At 38.6% G+C, this 18,482-nt stretch overlaps 1 protein-coding gene across 3 annotated transcripts; it reads right to left on the bottom strand.

The window, feature by feature from the left end:
- Positions 1-2,994: 2,994 nt before the first annotated feature.
- RB195_012656 (uncharacterized protein) lies at positions 2,995-15,696 on the bottom strand (the record flags this gene model as incomplete). Of its 3 annotated transcripts, none has more annotated exons than XM_064202130.1 (32): positions 2,995-3,061; positions 3,125-3,282; positions 3,607-3,727; positions 3,846-3,900; positions 4,004-4,187; positions 4,255-4,344; positions 4,403-4,489; positions 4,805-4,924; positions 5,225-5,314; positions 5,381-5,530; positions 5,588-5,665; positions 6,193-6,315; positions 6,996-7,202; positions 8,313-8,435; positions 8,491-8,619; positions 9,541-9,675; positions 9,737-9,886; positions 10,087-10,194; positions 10,251-10,427; positions 10,563-10,649; positions 12,363-12,446; positions 12,565-12,721; positions 12,806-12,943; positions 13,163-13,225; positions 13,284-13,424; positions 13,532-13,632; positions 14,133-14,284; positions 14,731-14,842; positions 15,069-15,166; positions 15,215-15,275; positions 15,342-15,527; positions 15,652-15,696. In XM_064202130.1, 32 exons carry the CDS (start codon positions 15,694-15,696, stop codon positions 2,995-2,997), a joined length of 3,777 nt encoding a protein of 1,258 aa, XP_064058010.1. The 3 variants fall into 3 exon arrangements, with proteins under 3 accessions (XP_064058010.1, XP_064058011.1, XP_064058012.1); XM_064202131.1 differs by having other exon boundaries at positions 15,069-15,163; XM_064202129.1 differs by having other exon boundaries at positions 6,996-7,163; positions 15,069-15,163.
- Positions 15,697-18,482: the final 2,786 nt, after the last annotated feature.

The raw sequence follows: 18,482 nt of genomic DNA, 5'->3' as shown, positions 1-18,482 counted from the left end.
TCACCATAAAAGGGTGGACTCAAAAAGTCAAACTTTGAATTTAGCTGCGTAAAAAGTCCGGCTGAGTATCACAGATCATGACATTAGACTCCTTTCCCTATTTCCCATATTTTCTTGTTTTGTCTTCTGTTTATACCGCATTTGCTATTCTTTCTTTATTTTCTCATCCACAGATTTCCTTTTTTTTTTCTTGCTCTTACATATTACCATATATTTTGCTTCGGATTGGCCTCCTTTCCGTACTGAGGAGCCTCAAATGGGGCTGACCTAAATATGAATAGCCTAGGAAGAGGAGAAACGATCCATCCCTTTTGATTTTAGTCTTTATCATTGTTTTTTTTTGTGACATTACGTTGGAAAAGTTTGAGTGAGTAGGTCACTTTTACTCAAAAATGAATACTTAATACTAAGTATTATTTGGGTTAATGTGGTTCGCAACTAGTGCAAGAACCACTGACCGATTTGACCCAAAGTCTTTTGCAAATCATGAGGGAACTACATCTATGTTTAAGGATAAAATTTCTGGAATCCTTGAAAAAAGAAGCAAATCTCAGTTGCAAGTCCCATTCTATTTTTGAGAATCGTCCCCGTCTTATTAGGTAAAAACATTGGAAGTTTCGATTTGCTCTCAGATACTTCTGAACTTCTTCTTCTTGAACGTCAAAACTTTCAGGATCCTTTCATCAGTACCTTATCAATCAATACGCTGATCTTTGCTGCACTCAAAGATCCAGTTATAGCATGTTTGTGTTCGACATTGATGATAGATCACGTTGACGTATTATTATTATATTTATTTACTTATTTATTTATTTACCTATTTGTAACGCTTAATGGCGTGCCGAAAGGGACGAATACAAATCGATAAAGTAAATACATAGTTTTGAAAAAACAGCAAAAAGAATACAACGAGCAGGGATCAGTTCGTGTACGATTCCCGCCAAGATAATTTAGTACTCAAAAAACCTCAGACAAAACTGCACCCAAACCTCAGGAAGTTAGAAATTAAGACCTGGAGAGTCATCAAAGTGTAGTCAAGCTATACATATTAGTGGCGTCCATTCACATCAACCAGCAGGATGTTTTTTTTTCTCGTATTTAATCGTTTCTCTGCAGCAAGCGATGAAATCCAAGAAAAAACAAGCATGCCTAACTTCTAAAAATCTTTCGTCATTACGCCCGGTTCAGGGTTTTCTTGTTCCAATTTTCCATGCAAAGGTATCGTAGCAGCAACGAGACGGTGTGGGATTTTCAGACCACAGACATAAGTCCACCGGAAGAACTACGTAACAGACTTCAGGGTCAACTCAGCGACCTTTCCTTATCCGTTATGAGATCTGACCATCAATCAAAGGAAGGAAATGATAGACATGCTATATTGCATTCTCTCGCAAATCTCAAAGCTCAAAAAACATTTTGCGCACAGTATTTCATATCATAACCTATCGTAATCAGGTCCTAGTGGACCAGCTATGAAATTAAACTTTTTTACTAAACGATTACAAGTTCATTTTGATCAAAAATGATAACATCTGCAAAACCATCTGGTATAATGCTCTGAGAGATCATTGATGGCTGTTGAGTGGCTCAAAACGACCTGGATAGCAGCACTCTTGGAGTCATCAGTATATAAGCCTAAGCCTAAGCCTAATGTTTTTCAAGTTTTTTTTTGTTCCCAGATGCTCAAAGAACATATTTGGTATTAGAAAGATAAGCGGGGAAATGTTTGAACAATGGCTCAGCGGTGACATTAAGGAGCCAGTATTTTTTTTTAACTTCATGCACATGTAAAACTTCTTCGTATCGTCATTTTTTTGTAACATGAACATTTCTCAACGTCATCATCATTGTCGATTTCTTTCATATTTCAAGTTGCAAGTTTCATATTTTTTGAGATCTGGTTTCATATTTCAAGTTGCAAGTTTCATATTTTTTGAGATCTGGCAAGCTCTCAAAAAATCATGCGAGACTTCCACCGAAACAAAGACTTTCTTCAAGATTTTTGAAATAAAAAACACGTCTCAAATCTTATAGTCGGGTCACAATGACATGAAACTCAGTGCGGTGGAGCGTAGCGGCTAGGGGACAGTGGAACCCTTGCTGGTACCACCAATCGCTGAAGTTTGCGATGGTCCCACTTCGGTTCCCACTGCTGCCTCCAGAGCGCCGTTTCGAGCACGTACGCAAATGCACCGTGTTTCATGTCGCTTTGACCCGACTATAATACCGTGGATCATTAAACCCAGGCATGTTTCCAAAGCAGCAGTCACTAAGCAGTTAAGAGGTCCTAGATCTTACCAGACCTTGACAACTACTCTGAACCCTCGTGAAACATTTCTCTCATTCTCAAACTGGTCAACATCAACACCTTTCCGGAAGTGAAAAACACAAAATTCAACATAACTTTGTCAAAACTAATAAATTATATTTACGACACTCTGGATATTATTACAAACTATGGCAGAACGCAAATAAGAGGACAATTCCTAGTGTTTCAAAGCTTCAAGGGAAAGAGATGATTGACTGGCTGGAAAAAATAAGTGACCGTTACAAAATAAGGAGGTGATAGCACACCTTATTAGCGAAGTGCACAAGCCACCTCTACATCTCTCGAAGCGTTGAATTCAAAACTGAAAAATGTGCTGACTAAAAATGCAAAACTTATCACAAGTCTTGTATCACTCTCAAATTTAAAAGCAGATCCAAATAATTTCAATGCACCACCGACGAGGATTTGAAAGTGGAGTATTCCAACTGATTTGAAAATCGCAGAAATAAGTACATAATTATGCAAAATAGAAATCAAAAGTAGTTTTCAAGACCCAGATTATGGTAGGAAAAAATCACGAAAGTGGTATCACATCAGGAAATCAAGGAATCTCAGCAGTTTCGGCTTGAAAACATGACTTAAAAAAATAAGAAAATGAAAATTCTGGAACATTAGGTACAACTGTGAGCATTGCGAAGAATAATACAATCTCTTCAACGACTTGATCACCTATTCTGAACCTCCCTGTGGCAGCTATCGCAAACTCTCACCGGGTTTTTATGGCTGGCAATTCTGAAAGAAATTTATGCTTCTGATAAATGTAAAAGAAGGAGTTCTGGACAGTAGAGAACTTACTTGGCTGTCTTGGAGCTACATGGAGCACAGAAAATCAATCCACACACACGACAATGGTGTTTCCGTATAGTGAGAGTGAATACTTTCCCACAACTGGTACAGTTTACTGCGGCTGAGTCATCTAGCCATGTACGCGATGTATGTTTTGAGATATCCATCTAGGCGAGAAGCAATTAAAGAAAGGGAATAAAATATGACGAGATTATGAATTCGCTAATACATATGTACGTACATGTCTACAAATATCCGCATAAGACTAAAAACTACTCGGATAATGCATGTTAAACGAGGCAAGTAGAAAATACATAAAAGGAGATCGGAAGAAATGGTAAAGAAGAAGGAAAAGTCAGAAGAAAACTCCTAAACATGATAGTGATAATTTTGCGAAGAAATAGAAAAAAAAATATGCTCGATCAAACTCAAAAGCAACGGGAACACGGGTGATCAACTCATAACACAACAAAGAAAAATTGGAGACCAACCTGCAAAGACTGGTTAGCTCTGCCCAGTTCGTGCATTGCTGACAACGCCTCATCGAAGCGGCGTTTGTTTTCCATCGCTCGATCTCGCTCAAAATCCAGGTCGCTTTCGGTGTTGAGGCACCTGAGCAAATCATTTGTTCACATTTTTAATCAGATCACAATAAAACGACAAGAAAAAAAGTGGAGCTAAGAGTAAGTAGGGAAACGAAGAGTGAAAAAAACAAGCTAAGAGCAAATACCTTTCAATGAGTGCATTCTTCTCTTCTTCCCATGAGGCAATCTTTTTAGTTAAATCTGCAACAAAAAACGATTAAAAAAATAGTTTAATGAAATTTTTTCTCAGACTAGGAATCCCTAATTATATTACTACATTTGAAGATATAAGTCGAAAACGTACCCATGTTAGCAGCAGTTAGCTCCTCTGCCGTTTTCGCAGCATCTTGACTAAGTCGCATTTGCTCGTCCAGCTCAGACTGCACAGCTTTAATTGACCTTTTCAGCGCCGATATTTCCTCAGTCAACGTCGCTTCTTTCGCAGAAGATAAAGATTCTGCTTCAGCAGCAGAAGAGATCAGTTTTTCCTGAAAAAAAAAGGTTTCTACCGTTGCATTATTTTTCAAACATCAAAATCTCTTTCAAAAGTCTCACAATCTCAGCTGATTTCGCGGATAACTCACGATCCATCGAAAATTGGATATCTTTGGATAGTTTTTCAAACTGTGCACATCTCCTATTCACCTGAGATCAAAATTGAAACAACACATCACAATGGATTTGAAAATATGTAAGAACGAACATCCATTAACTCCTCTTCCTTCGCCTGAATAGTATCACGCAATTTATCAGCTTCATTTCGCAGTTGTTGCATAGTTTCGGTTGTAGTCTAGAAAAAATAGGTAAATAAAAAGTAAGCTTTTGCGCTCTTGCTGACATTCTTTAAGAAAAAAAAAAACTCAGGCAAGCAGTACAAACAGTTTAATCATTTGAAAACAGCGCGCCTCAGCAGTGATCCGCGCTTTTTTGGTCCAAGATTTCCTAATTTTTTGAAGGTTTTCGTATTAATTGGCTTCTTATCTTCTAGTATAATATAAATGTGGGGTAGTAAAAATCAAATTTTGTTTGTTTCGTTCCTTTAAATAACCAATCTAAACATTGGGATGTGCGTGGGTGATACCGAAATACATGTCTAATTAATTACCTTTGATGCTTCCGCATTCTGTGTACGAAGCAGAACGCACTCCTCTGTAGCCATTTGTCGCTCAACTTCTAATGCTTCAAACTTTCGACGTTCCTCGGCCAACTCGTTTTCGAATTTCGACTGTGATGCATAATAAAAGAAAGAGATAGCGATTATGAATTGAAAACAAAAACTATTCGACATAAACCTATAAATGACACTCGTTATGTGAAATGCAGTAGTGAACCTTTCGTCTTTTGTAGCTTCGAATATTAAAAGGACTAGGTGCTACGTTAAAGATACTTTATAAACTCTTGGCTATTTGTAAGCAAATAAAATTACCTAAATCGAATAGAAAGACATAAATAAATAATTTAAAGTGAGTTACGTTAGCCGCTAAAAAGTGACGGCACGGCGGGCCAAGAAAATAAAAACACCTACCATGCGCTCATGGAACCCATCGACTTCGGCTGTCTTTATTAAAAGATCTTCTTCTAAACGAGCATTCACGTTGGAAAGACGGAGAATTTCCTTGAAAACAACATTATATTGGTTGCAGAATAGGGTTCAAATTCAGAATTCAACTTGAATATCCACCTGTTTGTTTGCTTCCACTTCAGCGAACAGCTCAGAATGTTTAGTTTCTGCTTGCTGAAGAAGAGATGCTAACTCTGCTTGCCGAGATTCAGCGTTTTCTTTCACTGCGTCCAATTCTACTTTAGAGTTACACAACGCATTCTCAACGGACTAAAACAGCAAGTGCAAAGAAAAATTCATGGATATGCAAACATGATGTTCCCATACCTGCAAAAGAGTGACTTCATCTTCGTACTTCCTCTGCATTTCATTAGAACGTGCCCTCTCTTCATTAAGCTGCTCGTCCTGAAACCACAAAATTCGTCGTGCTAGGAGGAAATGAAATGGTATGGTTCTCTCCGCTCTAGTAGGATCAATCAAATGGCAATTGAAAACCAGTTATGTGTGATTTATTCTCGAAATTTTTTTCAGATGAGGATTCGATGTTCAATTATACGTCAACGCGCGAAAATCAGAGACGCTGCCGTAAATGAATGCTACTGGATGCCACCCGATATCAAACACACCGCCGATCCGAAGGTCGGAGTTCTTTAGAAGTCCTTCGGAGAAGTCTTCCAGACCTCGTAAGAAAATAAGCCACTGAGTAACATTTGTGCGATCGATAAGCAGGGAAGTATTACTAGTTCTCGCTCGAGCAAATCGCCAATTTATACGCATCTTGATTATCTTCGGGGTGGTGGTGCCACAGAAATCCTTGCCATAAAAGAAGCAGAAGACAAGGAGTACTCTAGTAAGAGCTGCCTTCCGCGTGTACAGCGCAAAAATAAACTCTTAAGAGAACAGTTCGTGTAAAACAATTAACGATGGCTTACAAGAAGTTGTACGGTTTCCTCTAGACTCTTCATCGTCTTCTGGCGTTCTTCTGACTCTTTCTCCAACTCAGCTAACCGAGAAGATTCTTCTTGCAATCTTACAGTCAGTTCTTCAACTTTTTCCTGAAATTGCCATCATTTCAGAACAATAATAGGCGACTAGAATCTATTATTTTATGCAGTCACTACAAATTCGGCAACTGATCATAAGTCTCAGGATTTGTTCCCAGATTACTGGAGCGGATTCGCTTTAGATTCAAGAATTAGTAAGTGCGACACCGTTGAGTTTGCAAAAGTCACAAAGTCATGAGAAATAATACATTTTTACCCTCTTTGCAGAAGTATAAAAGATTTGGGCATCTGGAACAAAACAGAGAAGTATGATATCCGAATCGAAACTTCTCAACGTTAACATTAATTAAAAATAAAATAAATAAAAAATAAAACTTTATTTGGAAGAACTCTCTCTTCGGTTGATCGAAGAACACGACTAATTTCGTAGGAATTAACTTGTTTAATAAAACTTCAACGTAAGTCGTGTTTTAACCGTTTTACAGTGGGGTTAAAACGACCTAAAGCCTGCTACAACTGCATAAGCGGCTTCGCACGTAGCGGCGCTGTAGACCTCGTACGCAAATGCACCAAGTTTCAGATCGTTTTGACCCAACTCGTATATTGGGAGTAGCCTCGTTAACGTAATTTTCAGCTGTGAAATAATACATTCAAGTAGTTAATAATATCTAGATTCTTCTTTGCCAACAACTACCTGATTTTTTGAAGTAAAGAAAGTAAATAGAAAGGACCTGTCGCAAATTGGTTTCGTTCTTCTGATGGTCAAGAAGACCTTGTAACTCCTTCGTTGTGTGAAGCAACTCTTCATTGTGTTCATGATCCTTCTCAATCTGAAGCTCAAACTCTTCACGTTTCTTCTTCCAATGTTCCTCCTTTTCCGCAGTTTCATTTCTCGCCTCCTGTAGAGCTTGATCTTTTGCATTCAAATCAGCGGTTAACTGTAAGAACAACTTTAACAAAAACAACAAAATACCATAACTTATCGACGCTAGAGATTGTGTTAATTCAAGCACACGTTAGTGATAGATGCAACTACAGGTGACACTACATACAAGCACCAAGAATTTTTAGAGTATAGTGTTTAAAAGCTTTGACAGCAGTTATTGTGGGTCCAATTATTGCCATTCTGCATATATCAGTTATTTATTTCGCTCCTTGCACATTGCACATCTGACATTATCACTAAGATCATTCGATTATTCGGATTTTATGACTTTTTAAAACAAATTACCACAGAAATAAGCAGGATGGCGTTCGGTAAATTAAATAGACAAAAGATATTCAGGATATCGCGCATTGTTTTTGTCCTGAATGTAGTAACAGCCTGCCTATCACACCTCTCAGATGTACTGATTACGTAATTGACAATTGCCGCGCATGAAATTATCAACTTTGGTGATTTGTTGACCTTCTTCACATTTTTTTTTGGTGGCCACAGAGAACCTTTCCACAGCGGTGTTGGACAAACTAGTTACAAATTGGATGATCAGTTTGAAAGGAAATATTGAACAGATTTAGTGTGCTTTTTTAATCTTAATCTTTTTTTAATCTACCGAACTCATATCAACTTACTTGTGGGTATTGCCGCATATGCTGATTATAAATACGACAATTACTTTCACATAAAATATAAGGTCCCTGACAATAGGCACTCAGCGTAGAAAACATTTGCGAATGCAGTTTGTTTTAGCACATTTATAGTCACGCCATGACATACTAAAATATCCTACTAGCACTTATTTCTGAAACTAATAGAATTTTAGCGACTTTAAAGAAGTAAACACTTCCAGAAACCTGCTCAATTCAGTAGGTCGATCAGGGTGTGTAGACCATTCAAACTCTAGAAGCATGCACTATGCAGCGGCTTCAGTTAACGACTTCCAATCATAATATTTCAAGTGAAAAATCAAATTGTTATTGCAAGCACTCCGTGTTTCGTACAAGATCATTTCTACCAATCAGCTAGAAAATCTCTCTAGTGTGAAATAAAAGAAAGAAAGTATAGCGATGCGAAAAAACCGTTGTATTTCCAACTCAAACACGCCTACCTTTTCCACCTGTTGTTTCATCGTGGTTAAAAGCGACTCATGCTCACTGAGTCTAGTGCGAAGTTCGGATTCAGAATCAGACGTTGCAATTCGCTGCGCTTCACACTGTGACAGCTCTGCCTCCTATAGTAGACTTTATTATTTGAAATGCAGTAAAAGCAAGATGGGAGAAAAATACCAATTTTCTAGCTTTGAGCTCTGCATCTGCAATGTGCTTCACAGATTCTTCAATTTTATGGCGATTTTCTTCTAGTTGCCTTTCCTTCTCCCGAAGGAGACGGTTTGTTTCGGATAGCTGGGTGGATAACTGCAACAAAAAACAACTAACGATATTAAGTGAAAACAAAACAAGGAGAACAGCAGTCACAACGATGAATGAAGTCATAATGTGGTAATAGCTAGAACGAGCGTATGCAGACTTTTTTTTTTCTTTAGAAATGGATGATACATGGATGTCCACAGCAATCCATAGTGCTGGCGTGCAAAGTCCATGCAACCAATTACGAATAGCGCAAAAATATGTGGACAAGTTTTCATAAGTGATGAAACTGCGACTAGTGCAACACTTCTCATTGAGAGGATGTCTCCACAGGAAAAAAAAACGAGATACGAAAATTAAGATGTTGCAGACAAATTCGAAGAAAAATACATCCACCGTAGGTATTCACAGCAGCGAGAAGCGGGCTGTAGAGAAAGAAGAAGAAGTCTTCCCTGACTCTGAGTCTTCTTGTGGCCTATAGCAGTTCCCACTAGGTTTTGTTTCCGTTGAACATTTGGAGTGCTATCATTTCAAATATCGCGCGCTTGTTATGAAATAGATGTGAATAAAAACAGATAGTGTTGGAGGATGCTTTAAAAATTTTACCAAAACTGTGTTTCTTGTTTAACTTCTTGTTTATCTCTTACCGCCTGCGCTACATCCGCCCTTACATCGATTATGTATGCGGTAAGCCGAGCAATTTCGATCTACAAAACTCAACGTGTTCGTCCTTTTTCTTCTCAAATATCTCCTCTCTCAATCCTATTTGTTCGATACGAACATTAAACCTCACAACAATAGTAAAATAAGGAATATTTCATTTTTGACTTCAGTTGGTAACCTCTAATAGACTAAACCTAATCAGAATACGTCACTCCTTGATCAAAAAAGATTCGCAAAATCTTCACATTTCAGCGCTTTAATTCCGATCAAAGGAAATCGAAAAGAAATGATCAAGAATCTTCTAACCTCATCAAACTGTTTCCTGGCTTCCAAAGCAGACGTTTCTTTGAGCCGAACAATTTCTTTTAGTTTAGCTACCCGTTCGTTTGCTTTTCTTCGTTCTTCTTCTATTTCCTTTTCCATTTCAACGAAACGTTCTGCCTACAAAACGATTTGAGAGATTACTTTGCCTAAGTGTCAAAAAATAGAAATATTAAAATACTTTTCGATTGTTGTCGTCTTCTGCCTCGCGTAAACGCCTTTCTAGTTCCTCCTTTTGATTCTCGACTCTCTTCAGAGTTTCCGCAGCAACTCTTTTTTCTTCGCGATAGCTTTTTTCTTGTTCATTTGATTTTAACAAATGGTTGTTTTTCTAAAAGAGTATATATAAACACATAGTCAAAGAATTTGTATTCGAAGGATTGGGCTTTGCCTAATACCTAGGATGAAAACTCTTTTCCTCTAGGAAATTACATTGACGTACACACACGCACACACCGAATAAGCCCATTACTACATAGCGCGTGATCCGATAATATGTTAAATTTTTGCTGTCTCTTCAACAAAACTAACCTCTTCTTCCAGGGCATTCGTCAACTGAGCGACTTTCTCCAATAGATTTTCTTTTTCCTCGTTAATTTGGTCTATAGCCATCCTTACTCCACTTTCACCTTGGGCAACCTTGAAAATAAGACTGAGGGTAGGAGTTTTTTTTTTTAAATTGACAGACAAAAAACCTTTTGCAAAAGCTCCTTGGAACTTTCCTGTAACGTGATTACTTGCTTAGATATTGAATCGACTTCTGCCGACTTCGACATGCACTGCTTGGACAACCTTTCAGTCTCGTTCTTGGCTTTCTCCAACTCTTCACGCACAGCAAACAGTTCTTGATCCTTCGACGCAATAACGGAGTTCTGCAAAAACATAACACTTAAAAAGGTATTGAAATCCGTTAGACTCATCTCAAACTATCATTATAAACATAAATCTAATCTGACTCTAGAAGAAAATTATAATTTTCAATGTAAAAAAGGAATCGGAGTCCACACCTTCTCAGCAATTAGCTGCCGTTCATGTTCAAGAAGGGATCCCAAGGAAGACAGCTCATTCGTAAGATCCATGTTTGACAGCTCCAACTGTAATGGTTCGTAAAATCATGGAATGAAAAGATGAATGAAAAGAGAGAAGTTTCAATGAGCATGCTTACAGCTAATGTCAACTTTCTTAAGAAAAAGTGGATAAACTGAACATCGTAGTATAGAGCTGAATATTGCTTGTCAAACACTATCTTAAAGAAATGCCACACACCGAAATGAGAGTAAAGGAGAAGATGGACAAAAAAAAATGTTGTTATGTAGACTAGCGTGTACATGGGTAATTGTGGTAACAGCAATCCAGAATGCCTTTCTGAAGAGAAGTTCAAATATTTAGGGAGGAACCACGAGAGTTTGGAAAAATATTGGTTGGTATAAATGATTCTTGGCCATGAGAGATAGAGTAGAGAGAGTATTAATAATCTCGAGTATTCAATATTCCAGCTCACAAAACGAGACATCGTGAGCAGGTATGTCCCCTTTTTGCTGAGGATATAGGGCAACACTATATCTCATCCAGACCACCCTACATTCTGTCATTGAAGATTATTTAGGCGAGGTAGCGAAGAGGGCAGCAACAGGCAGCAAGCTCAATCCAAGCTCACAATCATTACCTAGTTGAACTGGATGCAATGGAACAGCGATCAGCCTATTAACCTCAGCACAAGCCATAACTGCAGACCGCTTCCATCCTACAAACCGCTGTATACGCCCTGTTACTAAAGTTATCAACACAAGTGCTGAGTATTTAATGAACTTTGATGTAAACTGGTGAATGAGCAGAAGCTGAAGTTGAAAAAAAAGCAAAAATTCGTCTCTCATATCGATGATGTAGTGGATAGTGCTGGTTGTGTTAGGGGGTAGAATAACAAGAAACGTATGTTGTCACATCAGACTATACATGAGAACTTGACTTGCCCGAAGCGTCATTTCTTTGACGTGCTATGCATTTGTAGTGGAACGTCTTTCCTAGCAATGAGTGATTATTCTGAGACTGTAGCTTACATGCAAAAAGAACGTACTGAACTATCTCATGCATATACAGTAAACCACAGTGCACCTCACAACGAAAATTGTCTGTTCTTGAGAAGAACTATCTATTATAACAGTCGTTCTTACGGTTTGTTATCACTAGCAGCTTTGAAAGATGATTAGACTAACAATTTTCTTTCCATCAAACTTATTTGTACTTCACGCAGTTGACTTAAAAGATCTTTTCGGGAAGGGTGCGGCTTGTCATGGCCAGCTGACCTCCCTGCTGCCTCTCGCCACAACAGGAGTCATGCCTGTTGAGGCCTTAGGGCGGATAAATAAGGCAGTGACCCTGAAGTAGGTCTAACAGAATATATGTTTACTCTGAACTTTCTACGTCAGCTCATCGAAGCGGCGAAAGGGTGATAATATTGCAATTTAGAGGGGAACTTTGCGGACTTTTCGTTAACGAAAATTTACAGTAAGACTTCATTTAACGATGTCTTCTGTCTTCGCCCCAGGCAGACATCAACACCAGACACTTTATCATTCATCTCAAAGTGTTCTGGATGATTAGGATTAATGTGGCATTGGAATGAGGAGGCTCCACATCAAGACAGTAACACGTTTGTTAAAGAAAAATGAAAAAGTTCGCATGTCTCACGCGCGAAAATGCGAAAAACATGCAAAGCCGGGAATGTGTTAGAATAAACAAAATCAAAGAGGTTTCAGCAGCACAGAATGCTCTAAAACTAAAAAGTATAAAAAAGAAGCCAAACTCACGTTTCTGATACTGCAAGATTGTGCTTCATTCTTCTCTTCGAACTTAGACATTTCATTCTCATACTTCTTCTTTTCTTCTATCATCTTCAAGTAGGAATCGTTAAAACAATATTGACGAAACTTCCCAGAGAAATAAAAAATAAAGCAAAAAACATTCTTCAGACTATAGTAATGTACTAGTACTAATGCATAATTATTTCACCTGCTCGAGCTTATCACTAAGTTGTGTCAGCTTGGCGAGATTGTTCTCGTTCATCGCATGAGAGTCATCAATTTCACGTGCACTTACACGTACAGTTTCTTCTAGTTGTACAATTTTATCTCTGCAAGCTGTAAGCTCTGCGAGATTGGCTTCAACTCTGAACACAAATTTTTAAAATCACTAAGCACTGGTAGGGAGCAAAAATATTGCAAATTTCGCTGCGCACATTTTCTTAACTCACTTTCCATGAAGCTCTTCGACACGCTTGGCTTTTTGAGATGCATCACTTTTGGCATCTTCTAGATCTTTTTGGCAAGTCATAAGTAACTGTCGAGTGTCTTCCAATTCAGTTACCAACGCACGGACTTTATCTGAGGACCTTAACGAATACTACATAATTCAGCTTTGAAATTAGCCGCAGTTGAGGGAGAGGACACAGTCTGAGTCTAAAGTGTAACTAATCAAGGATATTTGTTTCAATATTCACCTGTTCTCATGTAATGCCTATAGTCTTGTTTTTATTATCCACATTTCCACACTTCTTCAAAATTACAGAAAATGAAACAAGATCAAAACAAAAACATGGTTGTAAACGTACTCTCTCGAAGATGTGCCGCTCTCCATAAGTTGCTTTTGCAAGTTTTCGAGGATGCATTTCTGTCTAATTATTTTTAAAATATTAAATGATTATAACAAACAGAGCTGTAAGAAAATAATACTTCTCTCTTTCCATATTGAGCTGACGGACAGAATTCAAATGCTCATTGATTTCTACATCCTTTTGTTGGGAGATTTCATCCATCAACTTTTGCGCATGAACAAGTTCAGTTCGCAGAACAGCTACGTCATCTTCGCTTGGTCTAAAAGCAATAAAACGTGATTGAAATGGGAGTTCAGAAAACGATTTTGAAACCATACTATGACCAAGAATACAAAAAAAATAAGGAAACAGTTGAGAGGAAACTACCTCTGATCAAGCATTTTATTCAGAACATCCAACTCCTTTTCTAGTTTCTCGTTCTGCATTCTACAATTGCTGAGTTCCTTGCTAACAATCTCTTTCTCAACCTGAAAATCTCCACATTAGAAAATAGTAAGAAAGATGGGTCGGGAATAACGAGCGATTTCCAGAACTTTATTATCACTGAGAGCTTACTTGCTGTGTTTACTACAAGTACTTCAAATTTCGCTCCAATCCTAGAATTAAAGCCATCTCTATACCGAAGCTGATGTATTACGTATTCTACTATGTAATTTACGGAGGAAGAGCGCACTCATCCACTACCAAGAATAGACTGCTGGCATCATTTTGTGCCCGGAAACTTTGCTCACTGCAAAATAAACGACAGCGTTTAAATAATCGAAAAAGCGAAACTCAATGAGAATAAAAAAAATTTGATTTATCATAAGGGAACCGCAATTTTCAGATCTACCATGTAGGCCATGTAGCTTTGAATAGAAAATGAGAAATTATGGAAATACAGCTGGAAACTTGCGAACCGGTAATCCAATGTTCATTCTCAGCTTCATCACTCTCCAAAGTGTTAAGGAAGTTTGGTAAAATATACCTTATTTCCCTCGTTCTCATCCGTGAGTGTTCGGATTTGATTACTGAGTTGTTTGAGTTTAGTCATGATTTCAGTTCTTTCTTGCTGACCGTTCTCCAAAGATCTTTTCAACTGACCATTTTCCTTTTCAAATTCCAGCATTCGCTGAGTCACTGAAAAATGAGCGTTAGTCACACGAAATCTGACTACTTGCAGACTACCAGATTTTCAAAACATCCACAGCACTCGTAAAACGAGAACAACAAACAATAATGTCGTGCTTGATGATAGCTTTAATTAAGAAGTGCGTATCCAAGCCTCTTCCACACATGACCTGTACAGTCCGGCAACAATCTCCGAGTTGCATTTCATACTGCTTCCGACGGATATGCAGAAAAACTCAAACAATTGGGACCCTCACTTAACTCCATCCTCAGGTTACAATTCAGTGGCCAGCCAGCTACAATAGAGCGCTCGCAGTCATTCGCGAACGTTTGCAAACTGGCTTGTCCCCAGCAACAGTGTATGCGCCGCAAACGAAACGTTTTTAAAAGTAGTAGTAGTCTAACTGTGTGGAAATGACGTGTCGTGTAAATGCACAGAAAATCTATCCTCTTACCCATACTCTTTCCGGCCTCAAGCAATTGAATCTGCTGCATTAAGTAAGGGATTTCTCCCTGAGGAACATCCGATGCTTGAGCGAAAACGGACTGAATATGGTCCAACTCCTCCTAAAAACCGAACGTGAAAAGCCAATAGAAACTAACAATTAATTTGTCAATTATTGTCAAGTAATTTGACCCAAAATAACCCAAGTTCCCATGAATAGTGCTGGGAAAAACGAAAACAAAGAAAAAAGTGGGGAGAACTAAGAGTATCTTTTGAAACTTGCGATCAATGAATATGCTTGCACAACAAAAAACAAACGTGAAAGACTCGTTTTATACTTTTACCTACCTTTAGTTTTTCTGCGTAAGTGTGCTCCTCTTTAACTTGAATACGCAACTCCTCGATTTCTTTGTCTTTCGAAGAAAAGGCATTTGGACTCATTCCTACTTAACATAAATTAACTCTTATCAATATCAAATAAACAGAAAGACTACCAGGCGAAATTGAGGAAGAACCGGAATATTCAAAATTGGGGTTAATCAGCATCGATGCTCCCTGCAACCAAAAAAAAATCAGAAAAAAGAAAATACAGTTGGTTTCACTGGAAGTGGAGTTACCTACTTTATTGTGACTTTCTTCGAAGTGCTCTGAAAGAGACTCCGGAGAGTTGAAGTGGATCATGCATATTGGACACAGAAATCCCTCAATCTCGTCATCCACGTTATTCTGACTCGTATCGGAAGAGGAGAAGAACGAGGAGTCATCTCGATTGTCACGACCAGAAGTAGGAGAAAGAACTCCTGGCAGCTAAATCAAACACTGGTAAGAAGAGTATACAAAATCTTTCTAGACAGTGTGTTTTATGTGAAAAATGGAGAACTGATAGATAGTAAGCCCTTCAATCTAACAAAAAACGTAAACACAAACATACCTCGTTCGCGACCTGGCTAACCTGCGCTTTCAAACGCCGCAGCATCAGAGAGCCAGTACTCGGAATCAGCTGGCTAAGATCGGTTCACTTCAAGCTTGAGCAATGAACAATCAAATCTGGAAGAAGTAGATGCTCACTAGTAATAAATTGGTACAAATTTAAAACAATATTCGTCTTGGAAAGAATAGCTCCCACATGAATAAAACTTCCTATGATGTGAGGAAGGGTTTCGACATGACGACAACCCAATACATAACAATACAATTCAGAGCTACACTGATCTTTGAATTAGGCAAGCCATTTCAAAAATAAAAAAAGAAGTTCGACGAGAGCATTCTGGAGAATCTAACCTAAAAGTTGGATAGCTGGAGGCCAGCAACGCAACTGATGGCTCACCCTCAATGTTTACCAGTAGTCGTAAACGCACACATTGTACGCAACATGACGACACGCAAATGGTCACCTCAGTTCTTATTGGCATTGATTTCCGTGGTGATCTTATAATATTCGATCGAGGCGATGCCTATACCAAAGAGAGGTTCTGGAAATTTCTTCAGGATAAATCACAGTTAATTCCGGCGCCATTGATGTCTATAATGACGCTGTAACTTCGATCTAAACTGGCTCAGTTTGCTGTGCGGTTGTCATTGTGCTAGAAAGATAAAGAATAAAGTATCTGGCATCAATCAATCCACTTAGGATGTGCCACCACATTCACTTCAATTCAGGAGGTTTGAGGACGCGTAACTAAACCGTACAATGACTTGCCGAGGCTAGCCGATGTGTCAAGTCAGTGTTTTTATCCTCCCAGACAAATCTGGTACCATTTTATCGAATTTATCTCGAAGGGATGAGAGGCTTGGTGAGCACTAGAGCAAATTTTGACCTCCGATCGATCGTGTGGACGGCGAAGATTTTTTCCTACTGCGCCACATCTTGTAGTTTTACCTTTTCAGGTAAGACTGTTTTTTTCTCGTTTAAAAACTGTAAAACTGTGTGTGTGTTTTTTAAGTTTTGAAGTCGGGTAGAAATCCGTGAACTCTGTGCTCCGTTCCTTGTACAAACAGCGCAGCTACAGTTTACTTTTGCGCTGGGAGGCATCCGCTTATTTGGACCCCTAGGGCGAGAAGTCCGACATCTAGTTCACTACGCTGACATGCCCGCGGTTATCCAGGAGTGATTGGAAATCCCATAGATTTGTGCTGTAACGATTTAAATTACGCTGCACCATAAATGAAGTCGGTTTGACCGGAGTGCGCAGTCCCAAATCCTGAACACCTCCAGTCGACATCGATGAATTCCATGTGGGCGAATGCGATCTCAAGAAACCGCGGTACGGAAATGTCCAAGGGATCTGTGCCGGAGATTGAAACAGAGTTCATTTATTGATTGATTTCGTATTGGGCGTAAGCGTCGATGGAAATGGATGGAAAAACCTGATCGATCTCGGTATTCTTCCGCCACTAATGCAACCACGCACCTATAGATTACGGTTTTCATAGTGATTATACTTCCTGGTTGTTCTAACGGCCTAAATCAGATGTGTAGTAATGGTGAAGCTGTGTCTACAATATTAGCAACGTCAAAGAAAAGACGAGTTATTTGGGAATTCTCTTTGCATCTGCGAATTGTTACGTTATTATGTACAGCTGGTAAAGTAACGTAAAATTACATCTAGGTCTTGAAAGTGATGTTATTCAAGTGACCCTTTTGTCGTATGCACTTTTCTAGCCTCTGTTTAAAGGGATGGTTAAAGGCCGCGCATAGTCGGGTGAAGACGACACGAAGCACGGTGCAGTTGCGTAAGCGGTTGCGCTCGAAGCGGCGCGGTGGTGATAAGGGTTGGAGTCGAGGTGGGACCATCGCGAACTCCAGCAATGAACGATAGTAGCAGGGACCCTGACTCGATCCTAACCGCTGCGCTCTACCGCTCCGCTTACGCAGCTGTGCCGTGCCTCATGTCACATTTGTGGTATGCTGCCTTCAAGGACGACACACTTCTGCAAAGACGTGGTTAGGCCCATTAGGCAGTAACTTCCACCCGCTCTTTAAATCAAGTAACTCATATATTCTGCGCTTATAAATAGATAAATAAATGGGGTTGTATTTGCTCATTTGTTTCTCTAAGATATGTGCTTAGGAATTTCTTTAATTAGCTAGCAATTTCCAGATTTAATTTCTACTTTATTTCGAGTAGATTTCTAATTTATAGTGTGAATAGCTAGTGTTTAGCGTATCGTAGCTTACGTATTACGTGGAAAACTTCGAAAACACTGATAAGGGCCTCGGAAAGCAATACTCGGTTGTTAATTGTACGAGGGAATGAATTCTCGCCAATGTTTATATCATTTGTGTTTATGTTATTTTATCTTTATACTGTTTATATTTGAACATGTAACAGTGGGAAAATTTGCCACAACTGCTATTGTAGCAATTAGAACTTAGTTTTTAATGTAGCTGTTGAAAATATTAAGGTTTTTTTTTGTCCGTTCTATAGCTAAAAGATTGATGGAGCCGTTAGAAGTTTTCGGGATGTATTGTAATTTGAAAGGATATGTACGTTAACTACAACGTCACCATGAAGAGGGATGCATAATGCTTACTTAAATTTAAATTATTATTTATTGTTTAAATAGCTTTAAATTCTGCCTAATTAATGAGAAAGTCATATTATTAGAATTTAATTTGACTAATAATTTCTTCATCATTGTATCCATAGGTGTTAATTCTGTTATACATTGTATGAGGCGAATTATAACTTAAAGTCTTAATAAGGCCGTATTTGAAGACGTTTTACGTAATTATCGATTTTAACAGCAAATTGGTTAATT

The sequence above is a fragment of the Necator americanus genome, chromosome V, assembly GCF_031761385.1.
Source record: "Necator americanus strain Aroian chromosome V, whole genome shotgun sequence".
Classification (NCBI taxonomy): Eukaryota; Metazoa; Nematoda; class Chromadorea; order Rhabditida; family Ancylostomatidae; genus Necator; species Necator americanus.
Note: the sequence above shows the minus strand (reverse complement) of the source record. Positions and strands in the feature narration are given on the sequence as shown.